General features: G+C 41.5%; 4 protein-coding genes across 4 annotated transcripts; 3 read left to right on the top strand and 1 right to left on the bottom strand.

The window, feature by feature from the left end:
• Positions 1–57: 57 nt before the first annotated feature.
• LOC115694308 (probable inactive purple acid phosphatase 27) lies at positions 58–5,201 on the top strand. Its single transcript, XM_030621432.2, has 12 exons — positions 58–560; positions 987–1,078; positions 1,263–1,332; positions 1,426–1,548; positions 1,717–1,809; positions 1,888–2,017; positions 2,289–2,370; positions 2,457–2,589; positions 2,853–3,058; positions 3,167–3,292; positions 3,769–4,078; positions 4,674–5,201. Exons 1-12 carry the CDS (start codon positions 366–368, stop codon positions 4,977–4,979), a joined length of 1,866 nt encoding a protein of 621 aa, XP_030477292.2. The 5' UTR covers positions 58–365; the 3' UTR covers positions 4,980–5,201.
• A 1,370-nt stretch (positions 5,202–6,571) lies between these two features.
• On the bottom strand, positions 6,572–10,447 carry LOC115694343 (uncharacterized). The gene is made up of 7 exons (XM_030621475.2): positions 9,935–10,447; positions 9,318–9,504; positions 8,992–9,242; positions 8,023–8,137; positions 7,782–7,874; positions 7,414–7,557; positions 6,572–6,805 (listed from the first exon to the last, which is right to left on the bottom strand). The coding sequence occupies exons 1-7, from the start codon at positions 10,330–10,332 to the stop codon at positions 6,689–6,691; spliced, it is 1,305 nt and encodes a 434-aa protein (XP_030477335.2). The 5' UTR covers positions 10,333–10,447; the 3' UTR covers positions 6,572–6,688.
• A 4,458-nt stretch (positions 10,448–14,905) lies between these two features.
• Positions 14,906–17,374, top strand: LOC115694297 (pentatricopeptide repeat-containing protein At5g50390, chloroplastic). Its single transcript, XM_030621425.2, has one exon. It carries the CDS (start codon positions 15,123–15,125, stop codon positions 17,220–17,222), a length of 2,100 nt encoding a protein of 699 aa, XP_030477285.2. The 5' UTR covers positions 14,906–15,122; the 3' UTR covers positions 17,223–17,374.
• A 1,339-nt stretch (positions 17,375–18,713) lies between these two features.
• Positions 18,714–21,552, top strand: LOC115694353 (uncharacterized). The gene is made up of 6 exons (XM_030621484.2): positions 18,714–19,006; positions 19,264–19,434; positions 19,519–19,608; positions 19,746–19,865; positions 19,953–20,022; positions 20,885–21,552. The coding sequence occupies exons 1-5, from the start codon at positions 18,827–18,829 to the stop codon at positions 19,995–19,997; spliced, it is 606 nt and encodes a 201-aa protein (XP_030477344.2). The 5' UTR covers positions 18,714–18,826; the 3' UTR covers positions 19,998–20,022; positions 20,885–21,552.
• The last annotated feature ends 1,381 nt before the right edge of the window (positions 21,553–22,933 follow it).

Here is a 22,933-nt window from a genome sequence, read left to right as displayed (position 1 = left end):
CTTATCGCGACAGGTGCAGCCGCAAAATATCCGGTCTCTGTTTTCGCCTAGTACAATCCAAAATGATCAAGTTTTAAAAGTCCTTCACTTTCGCTTCTTTATCGCGAGAGCCGAGAGATCGGTGGTTCCTCGGAACGGAAGCCCGACCGATTCCTTCCCTCTGCGTCTCTCGTTTCTCGCGTGCACGGAGAGAAATCCGAGAAAGAAACGAACAATCTTTCAAAGTCAAAACACAGAATCATTCCGGGTATCAAACTCGCATCTCGGAGCGTCCCAGGTTGTCGTTAAATACCCCAAGTCTCTCCACGTCTCCGCTTCGCCATCGCCAGTTGGATTGAGTTGAAACCTGCCCGCCATCAGGGAACATGGGACAACGCTTCCTCTGCGCCAAAGTTTCGATTTTTCTCGCTTTACTGTGTTTCGCAAGCTTGAGCTTCACCTGGGGACATATCGATGGTATCGGAGAACAGCCGCTCGCCAAGATTGCGATCCATAAAGCCACACGAGCCCTCCACGAGTCGGCTTCTGTCACGGCGTATCCCGTCGTTCTTGGCGTAAAGGTAAAATTTTTACTCTGTACTTAATGTTTGGAACCACTTTATGCTGTGATTTTGCACCAGATTTTTATACGCTCGACTTGTCTAGTCTTCAAAATCGGTCATTTCTACTTTCTAGCGCTTGGGTTGTTGTGTGACGACTCATAGACGCAGGTGATTATTTATGTTCCTTTTGAAAACAGAGTTAAGTAACATCTTTAATCAATTTTAATATTCAGATGTAAAGTTCAGTGTGTATGACCATCTGGTATAAAGTCGAATGTTTTAGAGCAACTCTTTCTTTGAGTTAACTTCACAAATTTGGGAGTCCTTTTTCTTGTTTGCGGGGGACAATGTAGATTGTTTTTCCTGTGATTCTTCAATGGGGATGTTTATTGAGCGTTTAAGTAACTTTGATGGGTACCGGTAATGTGATTTATGATTATGCAGGGTGAGGATACGGAGTGGGTGACTGTGGATCTCCAATACCCCAATCCGTCCGTGGATGACTGGGTTGGCGTTTTCTCTCCTGCAAAATTCGAGTAATGTAGCTCTTGTTCATATATGCATATGCTTGTGTTGTGTTTTTCCTGCTCGAAATTTCGTCAGTAACTCAATCATCAGGCAGTTCTTCAATTGAAATAAGTCAATTTTTTTCGATGCATCGAGCTGGAATGTCTACATTTCTGGTCTTTAGCGCTAAAGGTGCTTTATTCATTGTGGCAGCGGATCAACATGTCCTCCAGTTAACGACCCAAAAGAGCAGTCTCCGTACATATGCTCGGCACCAATCAAGGTTAGATTCGTGTGGATTTTGACATCATCATGTTAAGCTCTTGCCAAAAATATGTGATTGAGCTTCACTGACCCGTATATATTACTTTGCCAGTACAAATATGCGAACCATTCTAATCCAGGGTATACAAAGACAGGCAAGGCTTCTTTGAAGTTCCAGTTGATCAATCAGCGAGCAGATTTCTCATTTGCACTATTTTCTGGAGGAGTGTCAAATGTGCGCGGTTTTCTTAGCATCTCCTTCTTAGTCTGTCTTAATAAATATTGCATCGTGCCTCTCTTGTTCCATACGGCTACTTCTCTCCATTGTCCTTTTATCAAACTTTCCGGCCTTTTGATTACCCCAACAATTGATTGTTGTTCCCATGCTTGATTGTTTATGCAGCCAAAGCTGGTGGCAGTTTCGAACTCTATAGTATTTGCCAATCCTAAAGCACCTCTTTATCCACGCCTTGCTCAAGGGAAGTCCTGGGATGAGGTGAGTTGCCTTGACTTTCATTTCCCAATTGGCATTTTGGAGGACTTTGTTTGATATTCTCCTTTGATTTTTTTCCAGATGACAGTGACATGGACTAGTGGTTATGATATAAAGGAAGCCATCCCTTTTGTCGAGTGGGCCTTAAAAGGAGAAAATCAAGTGCGATCTCCAGCAGGAACCCTGACTATTGATAGGAACAGCATGTGTGGTATGTTGGCTTTGCATATTTTATGAGATGTGCTTTTCAAGTTGCATGTCTTAATCTATACCTCTACATTCTTGGCCTACTAAACTTACCATAATACAGCAAATCCTTGAATTTGGGATTTTACATCCGCTTATCATTTGATGAACTGTTCAATGTCATTACCATCAGCTGACTGCATAGCTAATTACCTTCTATGGCCATTTTCTCATTATCATGAGCGCCACTCAATAGGCTATGATGATGCTTTAACTCTCACAGCTTCTATTTTCAGGTTCACCTGCACGGACAGTAGGATGGCGCGATGCAGGTTTTATTCACACAAGTTTTTTGAAGGATTTGTGGCCAAACTCTGTGTATGTATCTTACCATTTGTTTCTAGCAAGAGTATTGGGATGAGGTATCAGCATCATCTATTCCGATATGTTCCAATGGGTTTCAGGTATACCTACAAGATGGGTCATCTGTTGTCAAATGGTACCTATATCTGGAGCAAGAGCTATTCATTTAAATCATCTCCATATCCTGGACAAGATTCGTTGCAACGTGTTATAATATTCGGTGACATGGGAAAGGTGCATATACGATCCTTTCGTTTTTCCCGCTGTTGCTTTTATGGGTTGAGTGAGAGCTGGGGATATGATTTACTCTTTGTGGTCATATGATATGCATCGGATTATGTTAGCACAATGCAGTAGAAGTGTATGGCACGTGTCCTGGGAAATATGATAGTATTCAGTGCAGAGCCTGTTCTTTCCTGAACTCTAATTAGTAATGTTGCACGAATTGATCTTTCTATAATAAGTGGTTGACTGCGTTTTTTCCTATATATTTTCAGGCTGAGAGAGATGGTTCGAATGAATACAGTGACTACCAGCCTGGTTCACTTAATACCACAGACCAACTAATCAAAGATTTGAAGAACATAGACATAGTTTTCCACATCGGAGACATTTGTTATGCAAACGGGTACATCTCACAGTGGGATCAATTCACAGCACAGGTGGAGCCTATTGCATCAACCGTCCCATATATGATTGGAAGGTTGTGTGTTATCACTCATTCTGTTTGTCCCTGTTGTTGATACCATCACTCATGTTGAGTAACTCCATTTCCTTGGTTTAATTATCCTCTTGTTTATTTCATCTGCAGTGGTAATCATGAACGTGATTGGCCAGACTCGGGATCCTTCTACGACACTACCGATTCAGGTGGGGAATGCGGCGTGCTTGCTGAGACCATGTTCTATGTTCCTGCTGAGAACAGAGCTAAGTTCTGGTAAATAGCTTAAATCCTTGTTTAAGAAAAGACAAGACATTAACTCTTATGCATGAAGAGTTGGGAGATAACTCAGTCGGTAGCAGATGTGCTAAAGGGGGTCATTCATCTTTTGAAGCTTGTTTCCTCCTCCCTTTGTTCATAACATTGGGATTCAGTCATCACATAGAAGGGAGCTGTGTTTGATGCTTGCTCTTGTTTATCATTGCCTTTCCTTGCTTGAGTGCTTTCAAATCAGAGAAAAACAAGATAGGGCTGTTCCTCGATAAATTTTACACTGTTATCTTTGCATAGAAACTAAGAGAGCCATGAGGTAGCTTGGAATGATCTCTAAAGACAGTGATTGTGGTGGATTTACATGTAATTTACGGATGTGTATTTTAGAAATCCACTATCTTTGAACCTAAAAAAGATATGAGCTAAGTCACATCCTCGCTAGGTATTATCAATATATTGTTGACATATGAATTTTGCAGGTACTCAACAGACTATGGCATGTTTCACTTTTGTATAGCCGATAGTGAGCACGACTGGAGAGAGGGATCCGAACAGTACAGGTTCATTGAGAACTGTCTTGCATCTGTGGACAGGCGAAAGCAGCCCTGGTTGATTTTTGTGGCCCATCGGGTCCTTGGTTATTCCTCCGACAGTTGGTATGGCATGGAGGGCTCTTTTGAGGAACCCATGGGAAGGCAAAGTCTACAGAGGCTGTGGCAGAAATACAGAGTGGACATTGCCTTCTACGGCCATGTACATAACTATGAAAGAACTTGCCCTATCTATCAGGTACGCACAGATGGATTGTTATGTGGTGCTGCAAAACAGTTGCATGCTTTATGCTAGTGCTCATAGCGAGTACAAAGGTCTCTCTTCTTTTTATGCACATTCACAACTTACAACCATGATTTAAAGGCCTTTGCATGGTTAATTATTAAGTACGGTTTCTCTTACTCATGCTACTTCTGCACTGCCCCTGTAGCCATCAGTGCCCCTTGAGCAACATGGTTCCTTTCCTGGAAAATCGAGAACTGAGTTTCTTTCCTTGTAGTAATAGTGTTGAAGCTTCAATGGTGACATATTATGAATTTATGCCCTGAATCATCATTTCCTAGCCATACATCATCATTTTCTAGCTAAGGGCAAAGTTCCAGTCCTATACTGGGGGTCAAGTGTTCTTGAGGTTTATCCAGCATCAGAAAGTAGGTTCCAGTTAGTTTTGGTTTATACCAGTGTGATACCTGCACTCTCATGTAACAGTCTGTCATATCAGCTTTTCAACTCGATCTCTTCAAGTTGACAATTAGAATTTGTCGATTGAGTTTCCAGAGAAATTATCTACATAACAACATATTTGATTCACTATCTCCCCTTTGTGGAACAGAACCAGTGTGTTAATTCAGGAAAGAATCATTTTTCGGGCACCGTCAATGGAACTATCCATATAGTCGCTGGTGGGGGAGGAAGCCATTTGTCGACGTTCAGCCAACTCACACCTAGCTGGAGCCTGTACCGAGATTTTGACTTTGGATTTGTGAAGCTGACAGCCTTCAATCACTCGTCTCTTCTCTTTGAGTACAAGAAAAGCCGCGATGGCCGGGTATACGATTCCTTCACGATATTGAGAGAGTACAGAGATGTATTAGCCTGTGTACATGACAGTTGTGGCGCAACCACCTTGGCTTCCTGATTATAACAACTTGCGGTTTTCTTCAGATGACTCTGCTAGCAATGTTTTATCTTATTCAATTGTCATTAGAGTACATAAATAATCTCTATGTAAAAAAGGTGCCACGTCTACTGGTCAGTTTTAGGAACTGTACTTTTGCTGCTTTCTCAGCCAGGACACTCTCTTCCCTCGTCTTTTTCTTAAGCAAATTCCTTTCTAGCAATTTAACCATTAAATTTGATACTTGACGCGCCATATATACATGTTTGGACTAGGGTAGCTTCAAGGTCACAGCACACACACACTTTTGGATGTGTATTAATCGTCCAAAAGTATATTATTGCAGCGAGAGCATGTCTAGCTGTTGGTTCGTGGCATCAAGAAGATACTGAATTTGCATTCACGAATCAAAACCTTCTAATGGGAGTCCTTGCGACTTTTGGGTCCAGCTGACAATTTCGTAGATGCAATAGTATTTTATTCTCTTCTGGGTATAAGACAAGATGCAATAGACGAGGACAGGCGAATGGTACTAGATAAGAACCTTGATTACTATGCTTTATATATTTGAGGTGACGATTAGCCATGAGTACACAGGGAAGCAGCTCATTTAGCTGAGGCATTTTTGCTATTTCATGCCCTGTTGCATCTCGCTTTTCATTTCTACGCGGACGAATGTTGTCATTTCAAAACTTAGTTTTGTTTCATGATGTTCTATATCCTGGATATCGACTTGCTGCAACTTCCAAAAACCTGAAAAAGGTTGCATCGGTTAGGATCCTATCCTCAAGAATCAGAAATAGGTCGCCTCTCCATTGTAACGTGCACGGCAACTGTATGCCAGGCGTTCAACATTGTAATTCACAAGAATATTCAGCAACAAGAAAGCATGGTGAATGGCATGGCCAAAAAGAAGAACAATTAACTGCACAGAAGGGCACAAAGTATAGCACATGGGACTAAGCCTACATTTACATGCTCGTCTGAGGGCAATTTTACAAATCATGGGCCAGAAAAAGGATGAAACACATGATCTAGACTGTTGGCCATAGCATAAGTTCAGTTCAATAGAAAAGTTCCAGCACTTGGGTAAAAATTATATGCTGCATATTGCGACAGAAAGCAACTAACAGACATGGAAAATTACTTGCTAACCGGCAGAATAAGTTAGTCTTTTTATTTGGTCTAATCTGATCCAAGCATGTATGTTGTTTCATTGAAAGCGGATGGTGCACGATGGCAACAGATGGATTTCCTTTTGGGACCAATTTGTAGTGCCGCAATGACCCCATACATGTAAAAACATAGAAGATTGTCATCGTCTGCTTGAAACCGAAATTGCTCAAATTCATTTACATGCCCGCCGGATTCCACCACAGAGGCATCCTGGCTTTTTGATCCATCTTGTGCCAGAAACTGCTAATTGTCATTCATTTTTACCGTGGAGAACCTCAAACAGCACATGCTGAAATCTACACGGGAACTGATTACCACAGCCTATCAAGGAAAGCCCAATCTAACCCGCCATATAAAGGACACATCTAGAACAACAATTTCTTAGAAATAATTGTTTGTATCATTTTGAAAATTTAGTTAATGGAAGATATTATCAATATCGATAATAATTAATGCCTAAACATTTTCATTAATTCATTGTCGTATGCAATACAAATGATCGTTTATAGAAAATGTTTTCTAAATAGTAGATTTTCTATGAAACAAACGCATCCTTAATTTATCATTTCAATATCAGGATGCTCATTCTCTCGATCATCCCTTGAGCTGATTGCAGATAGCAAGTCATCTATCCTTAGAGGTGAATGCCGGACAGCATATTGAAATACGACCTTCAAAGGAAGAGAGAAGATGATCAGCAACCACTGAGCACAATAATACCTGTGCTTCACAGGGAATTGATAAAAAGCCAAAGCGACATCAACAATGTTTCTTACCAAATAGGAAAACAGCAGAATGCATGAGAGAAGGAAAAAAGAAATGCCAATAAATATTGCACAAGACAAAATCCAGATCCACAACCTTATAAACCAAAATACCCCTTCAAAAGCAGCAGAAAAGCACAATCACGCCACACCTAGAGCTCCAAAACTCCAACTCGTACTCAAGCATCAGCAGATGTGAGAAGTTTATATCACAGAGATAGCACCTTAAAATCTCGTAATATATTGTCAATGTCATTCCTTTTTGCTTTAGCCATAAGCAAACCATTTGTATGCTTGCAGGAAAACTACCAGAGTAATTCTCTATAATTAGCAGAATTCGCTATAACTCAATGGAAGGCATTTATAAAAACAATAACTGTGAATAAATATTACTTAAGTTATATATGCGCGTGCATGTGCGTGTGAATGTGTGTTTATATAAACACATTATCAGTATCTAATATTGTTTACAAGTGCGATAGATTACAAAACACAGAGCCAACTCAATTACCAACCTTAGAGTAACTATCTGCGAAAGCACGTGCTCTATTTGACTTGCCAAGGTACTGAAGATCAGCTCTATCAAGCCTCCCATCTGCAAAACTCAATCCTCCATCACTAATAGCAAACTTCAAGAGATATCCTGAGCATATGCCTGACTGGAAGTGGATGAAAACAGAAGTTCAATTTCAAATTTAATATAAAACCATAGGTATGCATTAAATTCAATAATAGAATAGCTAGATATATGTACATGTATGTATGTGTATGTATGTATGCATCATGCATATCATGTACACGCGTATGTCTGGATGCATGCATGCATGCGTGTAACAAAGACACTAGGAAAGATATATTTGTTGAACTGTAAGCAAAACTGAACCTTTTGTACTAGGTCGTTATCCAAGCATCCAAATACCACAGGAGGATCATCTGATGTAATTAATTTCAAATCATCCTGTAGCTCCAAAACTACCTGATTATGAAGGGAAGAGAAGCAAGAGACTTTCAAGTGATCAGAAAGCTGAAAGCATAAGCTCATTTTCATTCTAAAGAACTGTCATGTTGCTCTCTGTGGTAGCGTGCGCTTGTGACAGCGTGAGAGAGCGGCATTTGTCAAGTACCTGTTGCAATCTTGGGACATTTCCTTGACTGTCTGTATCAATGACGTACTGACTACACTTCTCATCCTTCCAAACTAATGCCAGGGGTGTGTTACCAGTTTGATAGTGTGCTTGTCTACAGACAAGGTTCGGAAAGGAATATAAAATCTAGTGAGAACAACTTTGGCATAAAGTGAACACATACTACATAAGAGACCGCGAACAGGTTACCAAAACCAAGTTGAACCTTATTAAACAACAAGAACAATGATCAGTGACCAGCTATGAGGTGTGGTGACAAAACAAGCATATGCCGCACCCAGAAGCATAACCTTACACTCACCTGCCCCCTTATACAACTAGATTGATAGATTGAAGCAATCAAATTATTACCTATCAAAAACAAGGATGAACTCGGTAAACAGAAACCAAAAGAGATGTTTCCGATTCATGAAAATAAAAATAAAAAATTCTCGATGTGTTCCTACTTAACGAGGAGGGATTGAATGGACACAACCATTCCTTACTTGTAAGGATATGACCAAATGAACAATTTCAACATTTCCTCTATCAAATTTTGTTCGTAATTGTTATTCGAATGCTTCTTTTAATCTCAAAATTGATAGTCTATTTCCTCGGCATTATCTCCAAACTTCAATTCGAGGTCAATCATATCATACTTTGTGCAGATCCCTAATCCAGACTGAAACCGCATGGATGCTCACCGTCAAATATACTATATGCATTTCATAGCATGATCATGCTGTATCACATATGCCATAATCCACATCCTTTGAACCTGCAATCTATAAGATGCGATTCTTTACCGATTAAACTGAATTTAGTTCCTATTACTGCATACAGATATTAAACAGAAAGATGAAACATAACACCCCAAACGAGATACACCAAAAAAATGGATAATGAAAGACCCACATCCGTTGAATATGTAATTATGTATGCCCTTAATTCCAGGATAAAAGAGCTTACTTGTTATAGAACAGAAGCCCATCCTTTATGTAAGTTACAGCTCCTGTATATGCCGCATGTAGGCCATTTTCGTCACAGTTGTATATGGGCACCGGGCTACATCTGTATCGGTGGTTCTGTGAGGGTGGATCACAAGCTCCACTCTCAATGAGCTTGGAGTTCGACCAAAAGAACCTGAACTCTGCGGTGCAGTCATAAAGAGAGTATCCTCGCCAGCAAAGCATGTCAATTACATAGTACGTTTGGTCGAGCTGCAAAAATAGGAATGCCTATATCAAATACAACTACTAGTCAATGACATGCCTTTCATTTGTAGGCAAACTTACCTCATGAAATATGCAATCCAGTATGGAGTATGACTGAGCTGACCCGGAAACATCTCTTGTTCGTGCCCCACCAGGTAGAGCGGATGGGAAACGGTGCAAGACGGAGCCATTGCGTAACCGACTAACCGTGATCCCATTGGAAGAAACAACAAAGCACCGCTTACCAGCAGGTCTTGCAAACACATACCTGTGAAATCAGGAATGTACTTAATCAATTCCGTGGCTGAAACAAAAATGAATGCGCAGAGTGCAAGACCCAGTACACTGATGGAACACGCCATCGCACGAGAAACTGACAAGAGGTGTAATATTGCCAATTGGTTAAGCAATGCAGGGGTTAGCATGAGGAAGTTTGCTGAATATGAATAAGAGCTTAAGAACATCTCCTGAACTTGACAAGTATAAAGGTCACCAAGTGATCACCATCCACAACTATCGTCCAAATGAACGCACATGTACTAATTCAATCCTTAAAATCACCATCCACAACCAACCCTTTGCTGAATACTCTTCAGAACGGCTTCTAATCCTATGTCCCTGGAAATCTATGCTGTAGAATTTTACCGACAGGGGGAGAGAGAGAGAAAGAGAGAGAGAGAGGGAGAGAGAGTGAAAACCAGTCTTGAGGAAGACGATCCGGGACGTCGATCATCCACTCGGGAAGCATCAGCTGCCTCGCGAACCACTTGCGAGCCTCCGCGCCTCGGAGCTTCGACGCCTGACGGACGTCGAATTCCTTCGACGGCGACCTCGATTCCCCTTCTTCTTCTTCTTCGACATGGTGGTACTCCGACTCGGATGCGAGCTCGAGCTCGGGCACGGGCACGGGTTCGGGTTCGGGTCCGGGTTCGGGTCCGGGGGCTTCGAGGGAGAGCACGGTGGAGGCTAAGCAGCGAGCGCGGTGCTGGGCGTCGAGGCGGTTCTGGGCTTGACGGAGGAGGGAGAGTTCCCGCCGCCTCTGCTGATCGGAGATCGTCGGCCGCTTGAACGGACGGCGGTGATCGGGCGGTGCCATTCGCTTAACCTGCGCGCTTGCGAGGAGATTGTGGATTTGAAAATCCTCAGGCGTTGTCCGTAGCAGAGGGAGACTCGGGGGGATCGGTGGAACCCTGAACCAGCCCGGCAAGGGTCGGTTCTCAATTTGTGGAAGTGGCTTATTCTCTTTAGGGAAAATGATACGAGTAGTTTATGAAATTTTGTATTTATTTAATATAATTATTGAACTTTTAATTTATTCAATATGATCCCCAGACTTTTGATGCATATTCAATTTAGTCATTAAATTATATGAAAATGTTGAATATAGTCCTTATATTAATTCAAGATTTGAGACTACATCGAATATTTTTATATAATTCACGGACTACAGTGAATATATACCAAAAATCCACAGACCACATTAAATAAATTAAAATTTCATGGATCATATTCCATATTGAGTTAAAATTTAGGAACTATTTGTGTTATTATCTTTTCTCTTTAAGTGGGACTTTCCCAATATTAAAAAAAATTACTAATTAGGGATTACTTCAAAATAAAAATAAAAATTAAAAATATTGGCCGATCTATCGATCCAATTCCTTATGTGAAATCGAAAATTGGACCAATTATTCTCGGTTCCAATTTTTGAAACCAAGTATCGGACTAGTCTCCTCGAGCATCATCGAGAGTAGATTGGTTCGGTCTCGTTCTTGTTCTCGTTCTTGAATTGAACTCGGAACTGTTTTACATCCTTAGTAGACACTCTTAACATTCAATTTAGATGAATTGATTAAAAAGGAATTTCATTACTTATAAGAGAAAAAAAGAGAAATGATTCGGACAATTGAGTTTTCTAGATGAATCGACTTAGATCGAGGGAGATACATTTTATGAAGTTAAATTTCAACTCGAAAATAGAGTTCAGCGTAGATTTCTTTACGTGGTTTTATATTTAGTTTGATCTTAGAAATACTTTTTATTCTAGTTGAAGATAGGTTCATCTTTAGTTTTCCCAGTAAGTCGACTTGATCGAGAAAATACGTTTCATGTGTTGGAGAGATTTCGACTTGAAGATAGGGTTCGACTTAGATTTCGATCGAGAAAATACGTTTCATGTCTACCTTTGAGCGTTGTTACTCAAATATAGGTTCATCTTACTTTTCTCGGTAATTCGACTCGATCGAGGAAACACGTACATGTCTACCTTAGGTTTCGACTCGAAGATGGGATTTAGCTTAGATTTCAACAGTGGTTTATGTCTAGCTTGATCGCAGAAATACCTTATTACTTTACTCGAAAGTAGGCTTTATCTTAACTTTCTTGGTAAATCACCTTGATCGAGGAAGTACGTTTTATGCCTAGCTTAGATATCAACTCGAAGATGAGGTTTAACTTAGATTTCGAGTAAGACGCCCACTCATCCATAAAAATAGTTGAGCGGCGATGGACTCAACGATAATCTTTCAACAAATGACTTTCATTAAGTTTGCCGTCGATGTATAAGATAGTTTACATATATATGACGCTTTTTCCACTCAATTTATGGCTAAACACTCTTTAACATAGTATTATGACAATATTGCCACTTACGGGTCTTACTTTTTAGCATTCATTTGTCCTTTTTTTATTGATTTCCTCTTTTTTTTCTTGTGGATTCCACGTCTACTTTCCTTAATCTTCTTTCTTCTCTTTGTTCTCTCCTTTTTTGGTTGCACTCTATTCTCTCTCAAGAAGCATAGAAATGGAGAATCGTGAAGATCACGTCCTTGGGCTCACATATATGAGGCAAGGCCACATCAACCCGTCTCAATGAAGTCCTCCTCCTTGACCACCTTCATCTCCGCATCTATCGATCTGACTCACTCAACCTCAATGTAATTGACACTATTTACGAGAAAATTTAGTAAATTGATTAGTGGATATTTTCTACAACTAGATGGGGAGAAGGCGAGGAAATTGATTGTCAAGTTTTAAGAGGTAATGAAATGCCAAGAGGATTTGCTTATGAGCAACGATGCATTTGCGAATTTCATTTATTCCTTGTGCAATGAAGGGTTTTTCGATGAAGTGTATTAGATTGCGGAGAGTATGCCTTAAGGCCGCTGCCCACAGCCTCCCCATCACATTTCCCAGCTCCTACTCTCATTGGCGTGAACTACTCCACCTTCGTCGGACTCATCAAATGCAGAGTGCACAATCTCCTCATGCTCACCAGTATCCGTCACTCTCCGCAAACACCATCCCTTCAATGCTGTAAGATATGTGGCGCAGAGCCTTCACTCAAGCGGCTCAAGAAGGTGCTGTCTTAGGTCACGTGGACCAGTTTAGTTATCTCTGCCTACACAAATGTAGAAGTCTCCATTTCTCTACCTCTCTGTTGGTGTGAGTAGTTACATAAGAGAGAACATAGGGAAGGAAGAAGACAAGAAAAGTGAATGTGGGACTCACAAGAAAAGAAACAGATAATTAAGAAAAGAAAAGGGAAAATATGTGTTTTAGCTAAAAAGAGAGTGGAAAAAGCACGACTCTTTTACATATTTATTGTTGGATAATTTTTTTTTGTCAAAAATTATTGGATGATTGACACTCGCAACATTTTAGATACAAAATCAACTCCTTAGTCCTTACGCTCATATCGCTTATTTTTCGGATGGATACACCTCGCGTGTGCCTGTTTCTTAGTAAAAAATAAAAAAAAATTTCACCCTGCTTCATAGTGTTTCAAATAGGAAACCATTCGTGTCGGCTATCTTTCAAACTTAAAATAGTCCAAGTTCGCCATTGAATTAAATAAGCTAATAGAAACTAAATTGTTTCGGCCGACTAGGTAGTAATTTTCTGATATGTTTAGTAACCTTACCTTAAAATATCACTTGTTACTAACAAACTGAGAATATATCTTACTTCCTTTTATCAATGATATTGATCGTTTTAGGTCCTAAGAAATTCGTAACAATACATGAGGACTTTAACCCGATTCTTTTCTAAATTTATACACACCATTTAAATGGTCGGGTCGGGTCGAAAAATGCCCCGATGCATATTGACTCAATTAACCCATTTTAACCCATATACATGCAATTTAAATGTTATGACTCATATTTGACCCAACCTGTACCTGTATCAAACTCGAACCATATTATGAAAACGCATTAATATCTAATCCAATCTAGGAAAATCCATACCCACCATTTAATCCACTTTAAGCTCTTCATGTATATATATTACTTGGATAAAAATTTCACATCAAATTAAAAAAAAGTAAATTAACAGAATAAAAAAATTAGTAAATTAAGTAAAAAAAAGTAAAAAACTTATAGATCGAAATACTTATAAGAAACTCTTAATAATAAAATATTCCGATCAACTAACCATTGAAATGAAAATAACATTTGCTTATAAGAAATCTTCGAACATGCAACAATGTGTTCTCGAAACATTTAGGCTCATTGGAGTCTGTATTACATCGAAATAGCATTGGCATCTAAGATTCGTGAAATAAAAAACTTTCGAAGTTCCGATAAATTTTAAGGCTCATTTTATATCCAATGCCTTTTCTTAGAGAACATCAATCCTTGGGGATTTATAATTGCATCTTAAGGTAATAGTCATTGCCAATAACTGTCAATCAACCAGACTTCCTCAAGCAAAGTTACCAGTCCAATACCATCATTTGCCATACTGCTTACTGGTATTTCCTGTGTCTTAGCTCAAGCTTCATGTACATATTACATATAGCCAAAAGTAACATCTCGGGGCTATCATTGTTTCAACAAATTTTAGTATTTTAACTCCTGTAGAGGCAAGCGGCACATTAATTTCAACGAATCATACACGGAATTTAGCTTATTCTCTGAAACTCTCTAACGAAATCCATGCGGTACTATCGTACTGAAACTCTTTCGCTTGCCCTTATTGTCTAAAACCCGGTTTTTCCCCATACATCGCCCAACATCTTGAATAGTTTTAGCACGAGTTCTTAGCATCCTTAGCATTGCTTATGAAGGGACTAATCTATGTTAAAGTTCACTCACTGTCAGGGAGATGATGCCGGTGATGAGTGCAGTCTTGATGAAAAGACCCAGATGGCCGCCATGGAAATGCAACATGTTCCAGGAGGAAGGGTTTGAGGCCTTCCCGTAATCTCCCGATCTAAAAACTGACCAGAGCACTGATGTCAGCTTCAGGGCCAAACAGAGGAACCGAACTCCAATGCGACAACCAGAACATCGTCACCAATACAAGTACAAGACAACATTAGCACAATTCACATGAATCAAGACGGACATAATCAGCTAGAGGCAGAGACTAGAAACTTTTTAAATTTTAATGGTACTATCAACCCATATTAATCTCATTTATCATCCATAATGTTGGGTCTATATAAATTGTGAACCTATTTAATACCCATGTTAAATCCTATTAGGACTAAACCTATTTATGACTCATTTACAGAATTTAAGTATATCATATAACAATTCGGCCCATCAAATATGGGTTAAGAAATATATTCATGATCAAATTTGACACGTCTAAATTTGCCGGCCCTAATTTTTCTGAACATAATTGGCTGGAAAAACGCACCGTTTTGGTGGTCTAAGCAGCTCCCTAGGACTGATTGCTTCATTCAACTGCCCCCAACTGCTGAGGCGGATTCTCCGATGCGAATTCGTCTGAAGAAATCCAAACGGTACAACAGCTTCTCTAGGATATGAGCATGAGAACTGAATCCGAAGCTCACGGCTCTCGATCGCCAAGGTGCAGCTTCTCTCGCCCCATCTCAGTGCACCATCATTCTCATTGAATTTCACTGTTTCGAAGACGATGGAAGTCCCCCTTGGGCGGTACCAGAACGTATCGCTCGATCAAATTCAGTGCGCATGTAGCTTCCCCTTCTCGTTCGCAGATCCCAAGGTATCTGGGTTTTCTTTCTCGTTCGGTCGGAGAAAGTGGAGGCACCCATTTTCTCGGGTCAAGTGTTCTTCGGTAGAGCAGGAGTTGCGTCCCCGCCCGAAGCCGAGGCCATCGAAATTCGACGTCGATTGGCCCGAGCAAACGGCTATGGACGAAGAGGCAGGGACCGGAAAACGTAATCCGGGGATTTGTAGTCAGATAGAGAAGCTGGCATTGCACAAGAGATACCGAGAGGCGCTGGAGTTGTTCGAGATTTTGGAGTACGAGGGTCGATTTGAGGTAGGTTGTAGCACGTACGATGCGCTGGTGAGCGCGTGCATCGGGTTGAGATCTGTTAGAGCAGTCAAGAGGGTGTCCAGTTACATGGTCAGTACTGGGTTTGAGCCGGATTCGTATATGAGGAACAGGGTGCTGTTCATGCACGTAAAATGCGGGATGATGATCGATGCGCGTAAGATGTTTGATGAAATGCCTGACAGGAACTTGGTCTCCTGGAACACGATGATTGCGGGACTGGTTGATTCGGGGGACTACGTGGAGGCTTTGCAGCTGTTCTTAGCGATGTGGGAGGAGTTTTCTGAGGGGGAGTCGCGATTGTTTGCTACGATTATTCGTGCATCTGCTGGACTGGGGCTTGTTTCTGTAGGAAGGCAGTTGCATTCCTGTGCTCTGAAGATGGGTCTTGGCGAGGATATTTTTGTTTCTTGCACATTAATCGATATGTACAGTAAATGTGGGAGCATTGAAGATGCTCAATTTGTTTTTGATGAGATGCCGGAGAAGACAACAGTAGGATGGAATTCGATCATTGCAGGTTATGCACTGCATGGTTACAGCGAAGAAGCCTTGTGTATGTACTATGAGATGCGTGATGCTGGTGTCAAAATGGACCATTTTACCTTTTCTATTGTTTTGAGGATCTGTACTAGGTTAGCCTCCGTTGAGCATGCTAAGCAAGCTCATGCGGCCTTAATTCGTCATGGATTCGGGCTGGATATAGTTGCAAGCACGACACTCGTGGACTTCTATAGCAAATGGGGAAGAGTGGAAGATGCTAGGCAGGTCTTTGACAGGATGCCTGAAAAGAATGTGATATCTTGGAATGCTTTGATTGCTGGGTATCGCAATCACGGCCGTGGGGAGGAGGCCGTCGAGGTGTTTAAGCAGATGGTTTGTGAAGGAATGAAGCCTAATCACGTCACTTTTCTCCTTGTTCTGTCTGCTTGTAGTTACTCGGGACTATCAGAGCTAGGTTGGGAGATTTTTGAGTCAATGACTGGGGAATATAAAACAAAACCCCGTCCTATGCATTACGCATGCATGATTGAGTTGCTAGGTCGGGAGGGGAGTCTAGACGAAGCCTTTGCATTGATAAGAAGGGCTCCTTTCAAGCCAACGGTGAACATGTGGGCTGCTTTGCTCACAGCTTGTAGAGTTCACCAAAATTTCGAGCTTGGGAGATTTGCCGCTGAAAAGCTCTACGGGATGGAGCCCGAGAAGCTGAGTAATTACGTTGTGCTTCTGAATATATACAACAGCTGTGGCAAGATGAAAGAAGCAGCCGAAGTTGTGCATACCTTGAAAAGGAAGGGCTTGAGAATGCTTGTGGCGTGCACTTGGATTGAGAGTAATAAGCAGTCGCATGCTTTTCTTTCTGGAGATAAATCCCATGCCCAAACTGAGGAGATTTACCAAAAACTCGATAACTTGATGCTCGAGATCTCAAAGCGTGGTTATATACCTGAGGACAAACACATGCTTCCGGATGTCGACGAACAAGAAGCGCAGTTGCCATTCTATCACAGCGAGAAACTGGCAATAGCATTTGGTCTGATCAATACCCCGGAGTGGATGCCTCTGCAAATGGTCCAGTCTCATCGGATTTGCAACGACTGCCATAATGCGATTAAGCTCATAACCTTGGCCACACGGCGAGAGATCGTTTTCAGGGATGCCAGCAGATTTCACCATTTTAAAGATGGCAGCTGCTCATGTGGGGACTACTGGTGATGGTAAACATTTCAAAGCCGCAGTGGATTTTGCCATTTTCGGGATGAAGCAAACATGGTCATCAACTTCTACCTGAATTTTCAAGTGGATGAGATCGGTCAAGTGATCTCACTTGGTGATGGGATTGCACGTGTTTATGGGTTGAAGGAGATTCAAGCTGGCTGATTGTTTTCTGACTTTCCCAATTTTTTCTTCCTTGATAATAAATATTTACATACAGGTTCATCCGCGAATTGTAAATATACATATGCACAAGACCAGGTAGCTCTGTTCTTGCGACCTTTCGCGACTTATAACTTGATCCGAACATGAAAGGAAGTGCGTATCTCAAGCGATCTCTCTAGTGTGCATCTTTTCAGAGTCTTGAGGAGATGTCTCGTATTTATTTTACTTCAAAGCAAATATTGCTTTGAGGTAATTGTTAACTAACCTTAAGATAATTGTAGTTATCGAGTTAAATGATTCTTTTTAAGTATCGATTAGAGTTGAACTTGATTTTCTATGAAGACTTTTGTGTCGAGTCAACGTTCATATATTGCCGTAAGTTCTAAGAAGAGGCCAAGTAGAGTTGGTTTTCTACTCGAACTGAATTTAAACTCGAGACAGGTTGATTGATCCGAGCTCAATTGAGCTAAATTTTCTCAAGCTTGGCACTTGGTCGATAATTTGTTTTACAAGTTCTAGCTTAGCTCAATAATTAAAACTTAATTTCACGTGAAATGCAAAGTCCGATGGCTGATTGACGACTACTAGCGATTCCAACTTCGTGCAGGCGAGTTGTTGCAGGCAATTCTTCTAAAAAATCTGTCAAAACTACTGTTCAACTACTTGATTGGATTCCTCCCTACTGGAAAAATTTCGACGCTAATCAAATCAAATATCCTTCATATTTGAGCTCGACTTGACTAAATGCTCGAGCTTTTAGAGCTCGTCTCCAATTCGTAAAGAATGAAACCCGACTTTGAGTAAAATACTGAGGTGTTTATGGCCGAGCAGACCGCTTAGAATTAACACAAGAGAATCAAAAAGTTTTATTATTTACTCAAAAATTAATAGTGAGGTATTTATGGCCCATAAACCCGGCTTTAAGTAGATATTGAGGTATTTTCGGTTTACAAGTCATTTTTGGTGAACCAAATAGGTGAAACTTTGGAAAACTAATTTCCGAAAATTCTTTCACTCAAACAAATGCATAATGAAAATCAATTCCCAGTTCAATTCCAAAATCAAAGCCTTTCTAGTGTTCCCGAGGTGAATCGTTCCTTTGGAACCAAAATCGGTAGAAGCTGGCCCTCGAGTTTAGGGACAAAAGTTTGAAGCCTAGGGATCATATCACAAAATGGAATGAAGTTCATGGAGCACACTGAATAAATTAAAAATTCAGTGATCACATTACATATTGGGTCAAAGTTCATGAACCATTTGTGTGATTTTTCCTTTTCTTTTATCAAGAGTTGAACCGGTTCTCCAGAACCGGCCCAACGGTTCGAAGCTGAACCGGTCACCGGTTCGAAGCCTGTAGCAAGCGATCTTCTTGTTCGTCGAGACTAGGGCACCCAACAGAGAGGCCTTTTCCCATGCCTGAACCTTGAAGTTAGGGCTCCATGGAGAACCATCACGCCTTCTGGGACCACTTGCCCTTGCTGGTGAGGGCGAACTCCAAGGATTCGATCGAGCACATCCTCCAAGCCCTCTGGCGAACTCGCGCCACCGGTCTCGACGCCGCCGATCGCGGCATCATCCGCGACATGCTTCACCTCCAAAACGACTCCGAACTCGACCCCGTACTGCCCTCTCTCTCTCTCTCTCTAACCTTCTCTTGTAGACGGTCGACAGAGCATTTTTCATGAATCCAATGTTGCCGGGGATGCAATTCGTGGAATTTGATCGAGACGAGAGTGTTTCCATGTCGTGTTTGGGTGGTTATATCGAGCGTAGTTATGTCATTGCCCGTCGCTTGCCATAGGATAGATCGTTCGTTCATGGGAAGCTAGCTACCCGTGTGTCGGGGACTGATGTGTGCCGATTTTCTGGTTGTCAGCTTCTGGTGTGTCTGCGCATGTTGATCCGGAAGTGTGTGTACGAGAATACCAGCAAGGAGGATATCCATAAGCTTTTCCCTGGCGAGGTTTTGCCCGAGCTGCAGAGGCTGCTGACGCTTCTGCTGCGGAAGTTTCAAAGGGAGTGGCGGGAAGACGTGCTCAAGGATCAGGTGAGGAATTCGAACTTGCAGGAACGCACTGATCGGAACTGCCGTTCTTTGACCACGCATTGCCCAATTGATTTGTTTATCCAGGCGACGTTGCCTCGGTTGAAAGCGATGACATGGAATATGTCCGCATCCAGTATAGAGACTCCGGAGCCAGTTGCTGTTATTAATTTGCGGGTATTCACGAAATTTCGCGATATTTCAGGAAGCATGCTTGTCTTGCCATTGAACTTATGCATTTGACAATATCTGCCTGACTGTCTTTGAAAATATCTGTGCATTGATCGCATCTGCTTCATTGCTTTCATCATCAGCTTCAAAATGACGTAAAGTTTCGCTACGATGATTCAGAAGTGAAGTTCCAGCTGGATAGAGATACTTTAGATAGCATGCTGAGGTCTATGCGTTCTATAGCAGAGCAATTGACTGAAATGGTGAGTGGCAAAGTTCTTCGCCACAGCTCTGATTTTTGTTTTGACCAGTGTTTTGTGGTTAATTAACGTCTCTTTATACTTCACCAGGACGATCCATCAAATGGGCAAATACCCCCGGAAAATCCTGTGTAGTTCAGCAAATGCCTCCCCGAGGAAGGTATGAGTGTGTTTGTTTGTAGGTTGCTTACAATTTCTGTCTCTTTAGCTGGGACTTTTGACGTAGAATCGTAGGGTTCTGAGGAGCATCTTCTATGGTGGTTAGCTTTTTCAAGAATCGCTGTCCCTCCATCCCATTGATGCATTACTTTGCATGAACAGTTTGGATATGACGTCTGCTTTAGAGAAGAACTCCATGTTCGCCTGTAGGCATTCTATAGAAAGGATTTCAGGGACCCCTGAGTGGAGGATTGCTCATCTTTTAGTCATAGAGACTTAGAGAGGCAATCCAATGGTGACATTTATTTTTTGCAAATCTCTACCTACACACCACTCCCCATATTCTTTACTTACACGAATTCTATTTTATGTCTGAACACCTTATGTTGAAGTGCCTTAAGAGCTAGGATGACAACGGTGTCTCAATTCCATCAGAGGGTCCTGTTGCAGAGGTCCTTCTTTTGGCCCTTCATGATTCTGCTTCTTCCCTCTTTTGACGCTAATATATTTGCTATTGTAAAACCAATGTTAATATGCATTTCTGAGTTACCCTGAGGCCTTGACACACCATTTAACAAACGGAACCTCAGATGAAGCACCTTGTCGTAAGTTACTTTCTGATGATCCGAGAGACATCTCCCTGATGATTATAAGTAAAATATCTTTTCCAGCGCACTCTGGAAGGATCTTAACATGTAAAGAAAAATGAACTTTGAGGTTAACATTAAACTTCCTTTTCCAGCTCATTCTGGAAGGGATCTTAACATGCAAGGAATAGCAGAACATGATATTTGGCTTGTTCATTTTGATGTTTCAGCAACATCTCTGTCTCTCTTACATTGACAATCTTTGAACTTTCGCAGCTGTTCCGATGGAGAGGGATACCAAAGAATGTAAACAGTTGTTAGGGGATACTTTTAAAGCTTTAATTGGATCGGTTATCTGCTGGACCCCACGACAGGAGAATGTGCTGCAATTTTTTTATGGTGATCGTCAAAAATGTCAAAGATCTGGACTGCAGAAGAGAGCGATTGCATCCCACTTCTTTGTGCGATTTTGCCGCTGCTTAGTGCTTGCTGGACCAAACCGCAGGATTTGGTGCTGGATTCTTGGATGATGAGCATTAGAAATGCAAAGAGTGGGAATTAGGATGGTCATTGCGTATTGTGGGCAGCTATGCTGCATCCCTTGTCGATGAAACTAAACTATCATTTCTCCTAAGAGTCAAAATTCTTGATGCAAGTTGGCCTGTGACAGTGCTTTATTCATGGATCATCCAAGTGGTTTTTGAATAAGCATTTAGACTTTGGTGGGTATTGCTTCATCCTCACTCTCTTGTGGTGGGTTCTGATGCTTTCTTGGGTGGTTTAGACAACGAACAACTCTTTTGGGTGGTTTCCTAATCTTAAATCGAAGACAAATCTCTTTTGTCGTCTGCTAATTGTCCGTGAGAAGAGAGAATGCAGTTTCAGTCAGGGAACTATCAGTTACAATCAATGAAATGCTAGCCCTGCGATGGTATCTCTTCGGACACCTGATGCGATATCATCTTTTTGAAATTGCTCTTTTCGGTGTCCCATAACCTGGCAAGTGTTGTGATGATCGATCAGTATCGTAGGCAGAAGCATGCGCCATGCTTCAAGTTTATCAAATCCGAGTTAAGGAGTTAAATAACTGTGGATCGTGGCTATTGGTGATGAAAGAAATACCTTCTCGACAACTTAAATCTCATGAAGAAAGACTATGCTCTCTCAATCTCGAAAGAGAGCATTTTAGGTTGCTTGATGCTAGATGAAGAGTACATAATATTCTAGACTGACGATTGTCTTGTTGTCTCCTGTTCCTTTGGGTCAGTTAAGCTTGGAAATCTGCATTGTTATGAACCGCGAATCAGGATTGCGGTTTCAACGGTTTAAGACTGTTAGATATGCCCCTGTTGCTATTTGTTTATGCAAAGCAGCTTCAGATTCGTACAGCAGAAATTGATACCTTCTTTATGTTTTTAACTTTGAGATAAGCCCCTGTTGCTACCAAAGAGTCAAATGTGTGGTGGTTCTGCGTTTTGCCTTGCTTTGAGAGGACTGAATGTTGTTGGTCAATTCGGCAGTTTTCAGTTTTCTATCGCTTTCTAGGTCACCAAACAACCTCCCGGGCTTCGAATTCTTGCAGTGAATAATCGAGTCCTCGAGATTCTCGATCTATTTACCTTCTTTTACGGGAGGAAAGACGGGAACGAGTCAATCGAACGGAACGGAAACGACGCGTCTCGCGTTCCCTCCGTTACATCAATAAACCATGTTCTCTCCCCACCCCTAGAGACTAAACGGAAACATCGAAATCTAGAGTCCACACAAAGTTAGGTGGGATTGATGACCCGAAATTCGATTTCGATTTGTCAACTTACAAGGACATGGAGACGGAGATAGATAGCGATCGCTCGAGGTGGGTCGAGGATTCTTTTTTATCGAACTGGACTTTTCTCGTCCGCGACTTTCGCTAGACATTCGTAGGAAGACGTTAGTCGAAAGCCTGTACGCGTCCGGACCCTGGGCAATTCTTTCGGGCGAGAACGTATATGGGTCGGGCGGGGGGAGGAACGGGTCATGGGTCAAATACGAAATTCGAAGATGCGTGTGGGTCGACGAGAAATCATGTCGCGAATTGGCACGCTAGTTCGCATTGAGAGACGACACAAAAAGAAGAAGAATGAGAAAAAAGGAATGAGGAATGAGTCCGAGTCCGAGTTGGGAAATGGGAAAACAACAACGGGTCAAACGTAGGGAGATATTAGCATTTCGCAATCAAAGTTGAGGACCTCCCCCCAAACCTACGTAGCACCGACACCGACACCGACACCGATACTAACACGCAACACGATATGACACGCCGACACGTCATTTTTCAAAAAATAG

Source organism: Syzygium oleosum, unplaced genomic scaffold (assembly GCF_021117445.2).
Source record: "Syzygium oleosum isolate NSW1041296 unplaced genomic scaffold, Sole_v2.1 Sole_v2.09, whole genome shotgun sequence".
NCBI lineage: Eukaryota > Viridiplantae > Streptophyta > Magnoliopsida > Myrtales > Myrtaceae > Syzygium > Syzygium oleosum.
Note: the sequence above shows the minus strand (reverse complement) of the source record. Positions and strands in the feature narration are given on the sequence as shown.

What these genes read in the sequence shown, in the direction of transcription:
- LOC115694308 (XM_030621432.2), top strand. Translation starts at nt 366, where the DNA reads ATGGGACAACGCTTCCTCTGCGCCAAAGTTTCGATTTTTCTCGCTTTA. An exon ending in GATTTGTGGCCAAACTCTGT is followed by an intron (nt 2,371 to 2,456) that starts GTATGTATCTTA and finishes AATGGGTTTCAG; the next exon opens with GTATACCTACAAGATGGGTC. An exon ending in GTCCCATATATGATTGGAAG is followed by an intron (nt 3,059 to 3,166) that starts GTTGTGTGTTAT and finishes TTTCATCTGCAG; the next exon opens with TGGTAATCATGAACGTGATT.
- LOC115694297 (XM_030621425.2), top strand. Translation starts at nt 15,123, where the DNA reads ATGGAAGTCCCCCTTGGGCGGTACCAGAACGTATCGCTCGATCAAATT.
- LOC115694353 (XM_030621484.2), top strand. Translation starts at nt 18,827, where the DNA reads ATGGAGAACCATCACGCCTTCTGGGACCACTTGCCCTTGCTGGTGAGG. An exon ending in ACGACTCCGAACTCGACCCC is followed by an intron (nt 19,007 to 19,263) that starts GTACTGCCCTCT and finishes TCTGGTTGTCAG; the next exon opens with CTTCTGGTGTGTCTGCGCAT. An exon ending in CAGAGCAATTGACTGAAATG is followed by an intron (nt 19,866 to 19,952) that starts GTGAGTGGCAAA and finishes ATACTTCACCAG; the next exon opens with GACGATCCATCAAATGGGCA.
- LOC115694343 (XM_030621475.2), bottom strand. Translation starts at nt 10,332, where the DNA reads ATGGCACCGCCCGATCACCGCCGTCCGTTCAAGCGGCCGACGATCTCC. An exon ending in GATCGTCTTCCTCAAGACTG is followed by an intron (nt 9,505 to 9,934) that starts GTTTTCACTCTC and finishes CTGATTTCACAG; the next exon opens with GTATGTGTTTGCAAGACCTG. An exon ending in ATGTCCCAAGATTGCAACAG is followed by an intron (nt 7,875 to 8,022) that starts GTACTTGACAAA and finishes CTTCATAATCAG; the next exon opens with GTAGTTTTGGAGCTACAGGA.